The following is a 14272-nucleotide window of genomic DNA, read 5'->3' as shown; positions in this document are numbered from 1 at the left end:
ATTATCATCATCACCATCATCATCATCATTATACAAACTGTAGGCCAAACCTTGTGTTCCCAGAAAAGCTCCTGGGTTGGAGGCAGCACTTCAGTTTCTGTTTAACAGGCACCAGCTTGTACAGGCCCACACCTGGCCTTACTTTCTTCATCCATGAAGCGGAGGAGAGTCCCTGCCCCACTGCCTCCTGGAACAGCCCAAGGGGTGTTTATTTTTGGCAGTGAATTCTCTGTGTTCTTGGATACGTTTCCATCCCTGAGGAGGGACACTTGAAAGACACATATTTGGCCTCTAGGGTCTAAACTACTGTGCGTAGCGTCTGGTTCAGCCCTGGTGAAGGGTCTGGTTCAGCCCTGGCAAACGCTCATGGGGAGGGGACCAAACAGAAGTAAACAACGATGGCAGAATGTGTTGAGCTCCTTCTGGATTTAAGGTGTGCGAGGCATTTCCTCTTGGTGTTGAGCCCACTGTGCCCTGGGGAGTGCTCAGGAAGAGCTCTCTTTCAGAGAATTTCTTTTTTTTTTTGCCTGTCCTGGGTCAGTATTGCAGCACGCGGACTTTCTCTAGTTGCCCATTGGCGTTTGGATCTTAATTCCCCAACCGGGGATCGAACCTGTGTTCGAAGGCAGACTCAACCACTGGACCACTAGGGAAGTCCCTGGGACAAGCTGTCTTTATGTGGGGTATCCTGCAAGGCTCAGCGTAAGAGTGGGTGTCTGAGTTGGATCTTGGAGGTTAGACGGGAATTCCCTGAGCCCACCAGGGCACACCAGCTCTGGGGCATGTAAGGGTGTAGGTTGCCTGAGGCTTGGAAGTGATTGGGGCTTATCTGAAGGGGTCTTGTGAACCATGCTACGTGATAGGAAGGCTTTTAAATAGGTCAGGGATGTGGCTAGCACAGAACACTGTATTCTTGTCTTACTTCCCTCTAGGTGAATCCATCATTTAGGAAGCTGACTCTGCCTAAATCTGTATCATACCATTTTAGAGCTCTACATCCTCAAAAGTGTTTTTTCTTCCCCATCCCCCTCCCCAAGTGAGGTGTTTACAATAGCTGTGCACCTGCGGGTGTGTGCGTGTGTAATGGTGGCAGAGGAGTGCCATTGTGCAAACCATGGCTCTTTGAAGGCTGGTGGCTGCTGTTGGTTGGGTCCTTTGGAGCCAAATTCATCCACCTCTGTTATGCCTGATGCTGGTTGGCATGGCAACATGCTCAGGAATGTTGTGAACAAAGCAGCTGGGGGACCTGGTCCTTTTTCTGGGTGGCTTGTGGAGAAAGCCACTGATATGGGGGGCTTATTTATTTCACTTATAAAGAGGGGCTCCGGTGGGGGTGAACATCTAAGAATTATCCTTTCTTTGGACTGCTAGAGGGTGAGGCATTCTGATCTGGACAGAGCTCAGAGAATTGTACACGTGCTTCCCCAAAATTAATCTGTTTCAAGGCTAAACTAGAACAAAATGATGGGCGAAACTGTGGTGCCCTCAGCCAAAGACTGTTTTTCAGAGAACTGGATTCTTTGGGAGGTGACCTGTAGTAGGAAAATAGAATGGAAAAAAGCAGACTCTTGTCCCCTGGTTATAATCAGAGAGGAAGACAGACTGTAAGGGTACTCTGATGTGGGGTTATGTAATTCGCTTCTAAGTGAAAGTCACGAATGATGTTTAGTCATTTTTTTAAAAAATCTCCCTGAGTTCTTATCTCCAGTGCCTTCTCCCGTGGCCCTGCCCACCCCATTCCTTTTGCCTGAGCTTAGCCTTTCATATCACCTTGGAGCACCTTGGTCAGGTAAGAGCGCCTTAAGAGCACCTTGACCTCAAGAAACTTTGATCCTCGCAGCATACACCGTGTCCTTGAGCTGGGTGGGCCGGGTTTGTACAAAGGTTTGAGGGCTGGGTAGGAACACGTGAATTTGTGCTCAGCTCTGAACCCCGTGTGCTGACTCTCTATCTGTAGCTTGCTTGAGGTCAGCTTTCAGCACTGTAAACAGGGGTGGCGGTTCTTAAAAACCCAGGACAGTGCATCAGCCAATTGTGCCCGGCTTCTTTCAGGGGTGGGGTTTAGGGAGGTATGCATTCCAGTCACGGGAGAGTGGCCCACTAGGAATTTGTGGTCTTGTGAAGAAGGGCATTTATCGGTTTCAGTTAGGGTTGCAGAACCTTTGTGATTATGAAACCACACGGCGTTACCTGGACACATTGGACACAGTCACTTATGTAATGTGATTTGCAAACTTTAAAAGGTCATTGAGCATGACAGCAGAAATGGGCAAGCCTGTCCCTCCTGAAACCCTCACCAGTGAGGTCTCTGGCCCTGCTAATGACCTCACCATCCCCTGGTCCCTGAAGCTCTAAGGACAGAGGACATTTCCACTTTCCCTCATATTCACTCTGGGTTGCCACCAGCACTTAGTCCCGACAGTTTTTAGTCTTTGAATCCCCTTCCGCTGCTGCGGTCTTTCTGTGGCCTCTGTCATTTCCTGCCTCACCAGCCCTCGAATTGGCCTCCCCGCATCCATAATTCTCCCTCCCGCTCCTCCCCATCACTTCTCATGATCTGTCCATGGTACCATTGCTCATTATCACTCTTTGCTCAAGAATACAGTCTCACTGTCTTAATGCTTTCTGTTTATTTTTCCTCTTTCTTCATCTGCTTCCAACAAGAATATGGAAGTGTTCAATCACTTTAGTCGAGTCTGACTCTCTGCGACCCCAGGGACTGTAGCCCACCAGGCTCCTCCATCCATGGGATTCTCCAGGCAAGAATACTGGAGTGGGTTGCCATTCCCTTCTCCAGGCTGTCCTCCCGACCCAGGGATCATACCCACATCTCCTGCGTTACAGGTAGATTCTTTTCCTACCTAGGAAGCCCGAATTCTTTAACATCTTGAACCACCTGGGAAGCCTGAATATGGAAGTAACTTATAATAAGGAGCCTCATTCTCCCTCTCCCTAATGGCAGCGTGGTTGGAATAGAATGTGATTTGTCGGGGACAGAGAAATCCCCACCGTTTCCGCATATGTCAGCCAGCACGTGGAACAGCGCCAGGTGTGCGGCAGGCCCTCAGAAACACTAATGGGATGAGTGGAGGGTGAGTGCCTCTGGTTTCTCTCTGCCCAGTGTCTTGCCAAACTTTCTGCTGCATATTGACTGAGATGCCAGTATTGGGTCTCATCTGTATTTTTTAAAGATTATTCTAAGACACAATATGAATTTTTGGTACAATTTTAGTTTTCCATCTAGTTGTGACATTTTAAATGTTTCAAATTCCTCCTGCCTTTGGTAGTTGATTCAGTAATTGTTTTTTAATTGAAGAAGGGAAAGAACTTCTGTACTGCCCCTCCATAGTATTAATAGCATTTTAAGCTTTGCCTTGTCCGGAAAAGGTGGTGAAGGGCTTGCAAGTGGGTAATCAAGTGGCTCTGATGCCAGTTGGTCTAGGTTTAAATCCTGGTTCTAACGCTTATCAGTTCCCTGACTTTAGACAAGGTACTCTGATCACCGTGCTAGTTGTAGCTCCTATACCTCAGAGCATTGGTGTGAGGAGGAAAATAAATAGTGGAAAGTCCTAATGTGTGTGCTTCATAACCTGGTAACTGTTGTTACGGTTAGTGTTTATTTAGGAAAATAAAGTAGATGAGGTAAATAGAAAATGATGAGACCTAGGGATAAGGCTAGTGTATGGCTGCTGGAGGCTGTTTGGCCTTGTCTTGAATTTCCTGATGTCTGGAACAAAGAGAAGAAGACGCACCAGGAGGTGGGAGTGCCTGCTGATGGATACAGCTTTCCTTTGTTGGGGGAAAGGGGTGATGAAAATGTCCTGGAGGTCGTTAATGGTGCTGCTTGCAGAGCGGGTGAACATACTGAAAACCACAGAATCGTACACTTTGGGAATTTGGGAGTGTGTGAATTATATCTTGATTTTTATATCAGGACTTCCCAGGTGGCACAGTGGATAAGAATCTGCCTGCCAGTGCAGGGAACATGGGTTCAGTCCCTGGTCCAGGAAGATTCCACATGCCTTGGAGCATCTAAGCCCACGTGCTCCAACTACTGAGCCCCCTTGCTTCAGCGGCTGAAGCCTGCACACCGAGAGCCCATGCTCCTCAACAAGGGAAGCCACCGTGATGAGAAGCCTGTGCACCACAACTCGAGAGTAGCCCCTACTCTCCGCAACTGGAGAAAGCCCGCCCATAGCAACGAAGACCCAGCCCAGCCATAAATAAATAAATAAAAATTTAGAAAGAAAATATTAATACTATTTGCTTTAAAAAAATCAGACCAATAAGCTGGATTTTTCTTCCTCGTATTAAGAGAACACGGTCAGGCAGTCCACAGCTCAGCAGCTCGTGGTTTAGTGCAGGTGGTATAATAACCATGGACACTTTTATAGGCACCATGAGACAATCCTCTATCCCCACAGGGTCTGATTCTTCCCGACTCGTTCATGCTGTTCTGTTGTGAACTTCGGATAACCCATCTGCCCAAACCCTGCTACCTGAAAGCGTGATATGACTCGGCAGGCAAAGATCATGGAAATGACCTTCAGTTGTGCTCATACAACTTGATTGACAACAGGCCTTTAATGGGCGGCAGTGGCCTAATGTCAAGGCAAAATACAGGCAGAGCCGGGGATCAAAACAATGCCATCTGAGGCCCGAGCCTGACCTCATGATAAAAGCTGGCCCCCGGAAAGCGCACGGCCACGTCTCTGAATGCTGGCCTCCATCAGCGCCTCCATCACTGGGTGCGGAGCTGCTGCCTGGCCTGGCCTTGTGTGGCTGCCTGGTCCTCACTGCCGCGGCAGAGAGTCGGTCTTTGAACCAAAAGGCACCATCTGCTGCTGGCCCAACCTGGGGTGACCAGCCAGCCTGGGAACCACCTGGGAGGATGGTGCACCAGGATTGGGCTGCCCCCTTCTCATCTGTGGGCAGCCAGTGATGGCTAGAGCAGTGACAGGGTCTCACACGGCCATTAAATCTCCCCCTTTGAGTTACTAGCTGTGGGACCGTAAGTAATTTGCTGGTTCCTTAGGTCTTCAGGTTTGTGTCTGTGAAATGGGTGAAATATTTACCTAAACAGGCTAATCATAAGCACCAAAGAGCTTGTGTGAAGTGCCTAGCGTGGTGCTTGACCCACGGCGCTCTTTGGGTGGGTGCTGTCTCTAGGCCTGCCCTCTGCCTGCTGAGCAGGCAGGCAGCGCACGAGGTGCTGATGAGGACCCTGCAGCCTTTTTGTCCCCTGTGGTGCCCAGGGCTGGCTTTTTGAGGATCGAGGTATTAACTCTTGCTGCTCAGTGATTATGAGGAATCCTGGTTGTCAGATTCTCGAGACTGGCTGGAGAAGTCCAAAGATGATGAGTAGAACATAATGTGAGCTTTAGGAGCTTATAATCCGGTGAGAGAAGCAGATATGGAGGTAACTATAACCTGAGGCAGAGGCTGCCACGTGCCAGAGCTGTGTGTGGCCATGAAACCAGGAGCCAAGGTTTTTTGGAGGAAGTGGCACTTGTGAAGGGACAGCTTTGATGGCTACAGAAAGAAAAGGAAGACCATCCTCTGGGGGGAAGGCAGTGAAGCAGAAACAGGCAGCAGTGTAGCACGTGTGTTTTGGGGGGCTGATAGGAAGGCCTCACAGTAAGGATGCTACTGGATTTTTTTAAAAAACTCTTTAACCAATTTTCGACTTACAGAAAATTGCAAAAATAGTTGCAAGTTTTCTTATATTCCTCACCCAGCTTCCCCTGTTGTTAGCATCTTAAAAAATTATAATAAAATTAGCAAGAACAGGCAATTAAGATCAGCAGGGTATCATGAACTGTAAACCAGGGGTCGACAAACTTTTTCTATAAAGGATCAGATAGTGAACACTTGAGGCTTCATGGGCCAGAGGTCTCTGTCCCAGCTACCAAGTCTGTTGCTTTAGCGAGAAAGCAGCCATAGATCATCTGTAAATGAACAAGCATGACCGTGTTCCAGTAAAACTTTGTTTTCAAAAGTAGTCAGCTAGTTGGGCATGGCATGAAGACCGTAGTTTGCCAGTCCTTGAATGAAGCTCCACCCCTCATGAGAATTTCACTTGTCTTTCCACTCATCTTCTCTCTACTCCAGGCTCTCACCCAGGATCCTACAGTGCCCCGACTTGTCAGGTGTCCTGATTCTCCTCCAGTCCCTAACAATTCTCCTTTCATAACCTTGATGCTTTAGGAGAGGGCCAGTCCATTGTTTTGTAGAATGCCCTTCAGTTTGGGTTTGACCAGTGCTTTCTTGTGATTGGTTTGAGGTTGTGCATTTGTGGCAAGAGCACAACAAAACTGGTGCTGTGCCCTTCTCAGTGTCTTGTCTCAGGGGTCCATTACTGATGATGCCTACCTCGACCTCTTGATTAGGTTGGTGTCTGTGGCGGTTTTCCATTGTGAAGTTTTTATTTTTTCCGTTTGCAGTTTTTTAGGTATCTTGGAGGAGATAACTCTGAGACTATGTCAGTCCTGTCCTCCCCACCCAGCCCTGCCTCAGAACTTTTTGCCCACTGATTTTAACACACCCATTGGTGGGTCTTCCCTGCAGTAGTTCTTACTGTGGTGTTTCTCTGATGGTGGTCCTGTCTCTTCCTCTTTCCTTCTAAAACATTTATTAGTTGGAACTCTACTGTGAGGAAGGCTTCTTCTTTCCCTCCCATTTTTATATCTGGACTCATGGAATGTTTATTTGTCCTATGGTTAAAACTCCATTAGCAGCAAGCACTCCAAAGAGGAAATTAAGAAAATCATTTATAGTAGCGTCAAAAAGAACAAAATACTTAGGAATGAATTTAAACAAGGAGATGCCAGACTTTTGCACTAAAAACTGCAAAACATTGCTGAAAGGAAATGAAAAAGACTTAAATGGAAAGATATTTCTCTTCATGGATTGGAAGACTTACTATTAAAGTGGCATTATCCTCACTCTGATCCAAGCAGTGTACAGGCCCAGTGCAGTCTCTATCAAAGTCCTAATGGCTTTTTATGCAGAAATGGAAAAGCTGATTCTGAAATTACTATAGAATTTCAAGGAACCCCAAAGAGTCAAAACAATATTGAAAAAGATCACACTTGGAAGACGCATACATACTAATTGCAAAACTTATTTCACAGCTGCAATAATTAAGACAGTGTGGTCCCATTATAAGGATAGATAATGGATAGATCAATGGAATAGAACTGAGCCTCCAGAACTTAACACATTTGCGTATGATTAATTGATTTTTTTTCTTTTTGACAAAGATGTCAGGGCCATGCAATAGGGAAAAAATAGTGCTGGAACAACCAGATATCCACATGTGAAAGAAAGAAGCTGAACCCTTGCCTCACACCATATACAGAAATCAACTCAAGATGGATCAAAGATCTTAATGTCAAAGCCAAACGGAAGATCTTAGAAGAAAGCAGGGGTTAATCTTCATGATCTTGGATTTTGCAGTGGTTTCTTAGATATGACACCAAATCACAAGCAACCAAAGGAAAAACAAAAAACAGATAAATCGGTCTGTTATGGACTAAATGTTTGTGTCCCCATAAAATTCAGTGTTGAAATCCTGACCCTGGAAATGCTGAACTGCTGCTTCTCTGCTATCTGCCATGTGAGAGAGCAGCTGTCTACAGAACACACAGGGGACTCTGGTCAGACATGGAGTCTGCTCATGCTCTGATGCCAAGATCTTCCCACCCTGCAGAATTAATGAGAAATAAATGCTTGTTGTTTTAAGTCTGCAGTATTCATAACAACAGCCCCAAGCTGAGACATGGACTCGCTGTTTCTGTAGCCAAATAGCTTAGATTTTATTCATCAGTCTGCTGAAGCATTCCTCTGTCAGAAACGATAGATGCCATCCAAAAATGTGTCTGATATCCTTGCTTTTTAACTGTTGGGGCTCGCTGAATCGAAGCAGCTGAATTTGACGCACTTCCACTGCCACCTCCTTCAGGAATTAGCTCATCTCCCTGGGCTTGACATAGCGAACAGGCAATGTCTGGCCACATCCAAACCTTGTAGAGTTATCTTTTGCCCAAGAAATTTTGGATTTTGACAAGAGAGCAAGTCTCCTGAGTGATCACATAGATGGGGAAATGAGCATACAGAGATCTGATCTTGTAACGGAAGCCCAGTGCAACACCCTTGATCTTGTTCTGTGTGTGACTATAGATAATGCCAGTGATAGCCAGGTCCTTCCTGTCTCCCCACCATTCATCACCCCAGAGCCTCTTTTCCTTTCCGAGGAGGCCGAGTTCTACATTAAAGTGATTGAAGACCGTCCGCAGGGTGGCCCGGGGGCCCTTCACAATCATTGTGCATCCCTTCAGAGAGAGTGATGTCAACCTTTTCTGGAATCTTGATGGTCTGATTGCTGAGAATGGGCTTCCTCCCCACAGTAGATGCAGCAGAGAGGATGCCCCATCCCGCACCCCGTGCCACTCCTCTTGTGGGATCTTAGTTCCCAGCCAAGGATTGAACCTGGGCCTTGGGAGTGAGAGCATGGAGTCCTAAGTACTGAACCACCAGGGAGTTCCCGATGCGGTTTGTTTTTAATCTGCTTCTGCCCTGAAGAAGTGATCCACCGACCTTCTCTGGGTGCCTGCCAGGTGTTCTCTGCAGCTTTACCCATATTCTCCTCCCAGCAGCCCTTTTGGAATTTTTTTTTTTTTTTGGAATTATTAATAATGATGATTCTCCATTTTAGATGGGCAGGCAGCTGAGGGAAGTCAAGTTTTGCCCACAGTCATAGAACGATAAGTGGCAGAGCAATTTTGAACTCATTTTATTTAGAGCTATGACCCCATTTTACCTGCAGGCCCTTCTGGCTCCTCTTCACTCACCCCCTCCCCGATGCCTCCATCTCTGCGGTTTTTTACCCTCTCCCATCAGGAAGCCATCCTAGGCAGCCTCTGCCCAACCGCGAACCGCGTGGGCCAGAACCTGTGCTGCTTGTTTTGGGGGGAAGTAACTGTGTGTCCCTTCTCTTGCCATAGAAAGGACATCTCCTACCTAGTTTGTCTTCTCCTGTTTGGTTAGTATGGTGCTGGGTACCTGGGCATGGAGGACCCACTCTTGATATGAGTGCAGCGGTTTCTCCTCAGGGCAGTTTCCCTCTGGACAGTTGTCTTCAAATCAGCATCACCATCAGTATTTCTGTGATTCTTTGCAATGTTGCCACAGGCATCATTTATGTAAAAGCCAAACAAGGGTTAAAAAACCACCTGGTTGGCTAAGATGAGAAGTGATTGAGGCTGGCGGTGGTAAAACCAGTCTGCAGGTTTGGCTCACTAAACTCCTGCCAAGTCCCATACCCTTTCACTCTGTCCCTCTGCCCCAGTTTTTCTGTTTTATAAAGCAGTGGACTAGAGAGAAATCAAACGGAAGATGGGGCTATTTCACTCCCCTCTGTGTTATAGCCCCTTCTCTGTGAAACCACTCCTAGTGAGAAAAGTCACAATTTCTAGTTGCAATTCAAATATTCCTTTTGGAAAGTAGTCTTGGTTTCCTTTGATGTGACTGAAGTGTAGGGATTCAAGAGTCACCAGATGATGAAAGAGTAGTTACTCACTTTCTCTAGAGAATACTAGAATGGGGGCGTTTGGGAATTTGACATACTACTATAAATATTAACATATGAATAAAACAAAGTAAACAAAAACTCCCCACGGCTCTTAACACTGTGAACGAATAAACAAAGGTGGGCAGGTTGCTTTTTACTTTGTTTTGTCTTCCTGGTAAGATGGTTTGGAACAAGGACAGGCTACTCCTCACGCCAGAGCGGACAGGTGAGCTTGGATAGATGTGCCATCGTCTTTCCATTCCGACCGATGGAGGTTGACAGAGACCTCACTGACCTTGTCTGCTGATGGTAGAAAAGTGCAGACAGCGGACCACCAGGCTTTGGCAGGGGTTCCGACTCCTACCTGTGTGTTCTTAAAGCCCAGAAGAGCTGTTGCGGCACCTCTTTGAGTCATTTCAAACCTTCCGAGCTCCGCTCTGGGTCTGCCCTCCTTGGGTACCAGACTTGTCTCCTGTCTCCTTGCGGGAGCTTCCGGGACCTGTGTGCACACCCACCTTCCGTCCCCATGGAAGTTAAGGTTTCCATGTCGGAAATCAAGGCGAGCCCATCAAGGATGGCTGAAAGACTGCCCTTCTTGGGTGCCAGTGTCCTGGCCTCCCTGGAGTCCTTCTGGATTCTTATCAGTGGGGTTTTTTGTTTTTGTTTTTTTTAACCCTGTTTCCTTCCCACGCTGATGGGGATGCAGTGTTTTGTGGAGTTACTCCCTCCTCCCCAGGTTAGAATGCAAAGGGAAAGCTGCAGAGAAATGCTGAAAAGAAATTGCTTTGTGGAAAATAATTTGAAAGTGAGTCAAGGGTCCTAAAAATCTTTATTCCCTTTGATTCAGAAATGTTTCTAAGATATATTTGGAAACCCTATTTTAAACAAATAATCAGAGGTGCACAAAGTTTTATCTTGAAAAGGTGTCAGTCATCATGTTTATCGTGGTGGTATTTGTAATAGTGAAGATATCCAGTAAGCTACTGTGTAGTCGTAGGCTGGAAGAACATTTGAGATTTTTATAATGTTCAGAATTTAACAAATGAAAAAAGCAGGACAAAATTATTTGTAGTATAAAACCAATGATGTTAAAAATAAATATATTTTATAGTATACACGTAAAAAAATGGGTGGGACAGAAACAAAGCATTTGGGTTGTGTTTTCTTTATGTTTTTTAATGTAATACATTTTCTTCAATAAGCTTGTATTTATTTTAACTTATTTTTATTTTGAAATAGTTTCAGATTTACAGAGAAGTCGCACAAATAGTGCAAAGAATTTTTGAGTGCTCTTTACAGATTCTCCAGATATTAACATTTTACTTTATTATTTTCTCTCTTTCTCTCCCCCTTTTATTGTTAATATTTTACTTTTTGGCTGCCCCGTGAGGCAGGCGGGATCTTAGTTCCCTGACCAGGGATCTGACCCTCATCCCCTGCGGTGGAAGTGCAGAGTCTCAATCACTGGACAGCCAGAGAAGTCCCTCTCTTTCTCTTTGAAACTGAAGTGTAATCCCCTGCGTCTCTGTGTTAGTTCCCGGTGCACAACACAGCACACGGTATTCCTGTGTGCCGCAAGACGATCCCATGGTCAGTCTGGTAACCGTCTGTCCTCATGCAAAGACCTTAGAGGTATTGGCTCTATTCCCCATGCTGTGCAGTTCATCCACATCCTCTCTGGCATTCAGGGAACCAGTTTGTTCTCTGAATCTATTTCTGTTTTGTTTTTTAGGACTCCACAGATAAATGAAATATATGGTATTTGTTTCTCCATCTGATTTATTTCACTTGGTATAATACCCTCTAGATCCATCTGTGTTGTCACAAATGGCAAGATTTCATTCGTTCTTATGGCTGAGTAAGTGTCCGTGTTACACACATACCATGTCTTCTTTATCCATTCATCTATGGATGGGCACTTAGGTTGCTTGCATATATTGGCTATTGTAAAGAATGCTTAGGGGTGCACTATGTTTTTTAGAATTCGTGTGTTTATTTTCTTTGGGAAAATACCCAGAAGTGGAGTTGCTGGGTCATAGGATGGTTCTAGTTCTGATTTTTTGAGGCGCCTCCATAGTGTTTTCCATAGTGGCTGCAGCAAGTTACCTTCTTCCTACTAACACTGCACAAGCATTCTCTTTGCTACATTCACACCAACACTTGTCTTTCTCACTGTCATGTTTTTCCTTGATCTTTTTGAGAATAAGTTGTACATATGGACATATGAAGTACCCCTAAGTACTTCAGTGTTTCTTTTCTGAGATCCAAGGGCATTTTCTTACATAGCCATGGTTTAATAATATCAGGAAATTAACACTGATATTCTGTGTTCATTGTCTAATCATAGAATTTTTTTCAAACTTACCACTGTCTTTTATAGCAAAAAGAAAAAATTTTTTATTTTTTCTTGGTCCAAGATTGCACTGAACTGTAACCGCCCACTCTTTACTTTCCTTTGATCTGAAGCAGTTCCTCAGTCTTTCTTTATCTTTGTGACCTTGACATTTTTCAAAAAGTCAGGCCATCTCTTTATGGAATGTCCCTCAGTGTGGATTTGTCTGTTTCCTCCTGATATGATTCAGATGTGTTTGTGGAATGTCACAGAAACGGCCTTTTGTCCTTAAAGCCCTGCATCAGGTGCTTTCACTTCGTCCCAGTATTGAACTCTGATCTCTTGATTATGGTGGCGTAAGCCACGTTCTCCACCTTTTATTTCAGTATTGACTCTTGCATTATTCTTTTATCCAGCGGGTTCTAATCTGTTGCTGGCGGTATTTGTCTTGCTATTCAAGTTGTCCCAGATTTCCCAGTGGGAACCCCTTCAGGTGCACTCCTGCCTTCTTTAGACACGTCCCTGTCGTTCTTCAAGCAGCACAGCAAAGTGATCCAGGTTCATCCACTGCTTTTCCTGCCCTTGTTCCTGAGTCAGCCATCTCTCCAAGGAGCCTGAGTTTCTTTGGTTGGAGAATGGTGTTGAGAAGCCAAGATTTGGATGCTAAATGGCTTCTTGCTCCTAGGATATCTTTATTTCCTCTCAGCAGACGAAAGTAGGAAATACACACAAGCACATACGCATTTCCATGTTCATCTTCATATATGAAGGAACCATTGTGTATGCTGATATCTCTAGTTTCAGTCCAACCCCACAGCATTCATTCCCTGATCTCTCTTCCCATATTTGTACCTCCCTCCTTCAGCAGTAAGAAATCCAGCTCCTGTGAATCTAATATCGTAAGTAACACAGTCATCTCCTTATAAAGAATAGACAAAGCAAAGGTCCTTTTAGACACCCGCCCACCACCATCATATTCTAGATGTTTCCTAGAGGAAATCACTATTGTATATATCCTCCTGGATCATTTTTCTGGAGAACTACCTAATTTTTCTTTTATTTCACTAGTGGTTTCATAATGAGACTGTCACTGCCTTCTGTGTTACGTGTATATAATGACAGTATTTCAGTGAGAATACGATTAGTTCCACATAACTTTTTTTTTTTTAACTATTGTATAGCATCCCATTACTTGGAATGGAAAACGTAAGCACCCAGTTCGGGCGCTGGTACAGGCAGTGCTGAGCTCAGTGAGAGACACAGTCAAGAAAGAAAGTCACCAGACCCAAAGGTCTGGGTATATATTTTTTTCTTTTTCCATAAGAAAAAAGCTTTAAAAGTGTTTTTCCAGTTAGGTAAATAGCACATACTCATTATTATTTTTTTTTTTCAAGTTCACAGTCCCAACTTTATTGTCACTTGGTCACACGCACTTTAAAAAACACACACGCTTGTAAAATACCCACACATCAGGAATTAGAAGGCCATAAAACAAGGGGCTTACAGGTGCCAAAAATATCCTAGGATTCAGAATAAACAAAACTCAAAAACTTATTTGTTCAGAACACAAAGATATTTTGTTGTTCATGACGTTTAAGTTTTGCTGTTGTTTTAAAGGGATATTTTAGGGACAAAAATGAAGCTTCTTGCGTTGCCTGAGGCAGGGCCTGACTTCTGTCTTCCTTGAAAGCATTCTGCAAACTCCAGAAGCCGGTCTGTGCTGGCCTTGCCATTCACGCCCAAGCCTGTGTCTGCAGGGCTACAGGGCATCCAGGATGTGGTCGCTTGCCAACCAGGTCCTGCCGCTTTCCCGAGATGAGTTTCTCGTTCTCGATGTATGTGTCTTTCTTGAGCTTGCCGGCCACCAGCCGCTCGGCCTCCACCGCCACCTTCAGGACCAGCTCCTTGACCTGCGCGTCCAGTCTCTGCATTTCGCTCACTTTGTCGCACAGGTCGGAGCCCTGGGTCTTCAGCCGGGACTGCGGCAGTGCCACCTCGCTGGTCAGGGCCTTGTGCTCCGTCTCCAGGCTCTTCTTGCCGCTCTTGAGAGTGGACACATCTCGGGACTGTTTGTACCTGTTGACCGTCGTCATACATTAAAAATAAAGTGGGGAAAAAAATCCCCCCCCCCCGCCCGAGATAATATTTTGGTGCTCCGTTCACATATGCATGCTATGCTATGCTAAGTCACTTCAGTCGTGTCCAACTCTGTGCGACCCCATAGACGGCAGCCCACCAGGCTCCCCCGTCCCTGGGATTCTCCAGGCAAGAACACTAGAGTGGGTTGCCATTTCCTTCTCCAATGCAAGAAAGTGAAAGTGAAGTCGCTCAGTCGTGTCTGACTCTTAGCGACCCCATGGATTGCAGCC

The 14272-nt window shown here is 45.5% G+C and overlaps 1 protein-coding gene and 1 pseudogene across 6 annotated transcripts in view; one reads left to right on the top strand and one right to left on the bottom strand.

The window, feature by feature from the left end:
- The window catches only part of POR (cytochrome p450 oxidoreductase), a 66733-nt gene that overhangs the window by 16259 nt on the left and 36202 nt on the right, over positions 1-14272 (top strand). Inside the window, exon 1 of one of the 6 annotated variants that reach the window (XM_086374430.1) lies at positions 2865-3092. The exons of the other annotated variants lie outside the window; for them this stretch is intronic. Coding sequence (XP_086230556.1) covers positions 3082-3092 — 11 coding nt within the window. The 5' untranslated portion in view covers positions 2865-3081. Of the gene's footprint in view, positions 1-2864; positions 3093-14272 lie in introns of those variants that run through there. 6 annotated transcript variants of the gene reach the window in all.
- LOC147344958 (large ribosomal subunit protein uL6 pseudogene) lies at positions 4413-13996 on the bottom strand (annotated as a pseudogene).

This window comes from Bos grunniens, chromosome 25 (assembly GCF_055505025.1).
Source record: "Bos grunniens cultivar Pamir isolate PY7600 chromosome 25, Bosgru_T2T1.0, whole genome shotgun sequence".
NCBI classification, from domain to species: Eukaryota; Metazoa; Chordata; class Mammalia; order Artiodactyla; family Bovidae; genus Bos; species Bos grunniens.
This window is presented reverse-complemented; position numbering and strand designations above follow the sequence as displayed.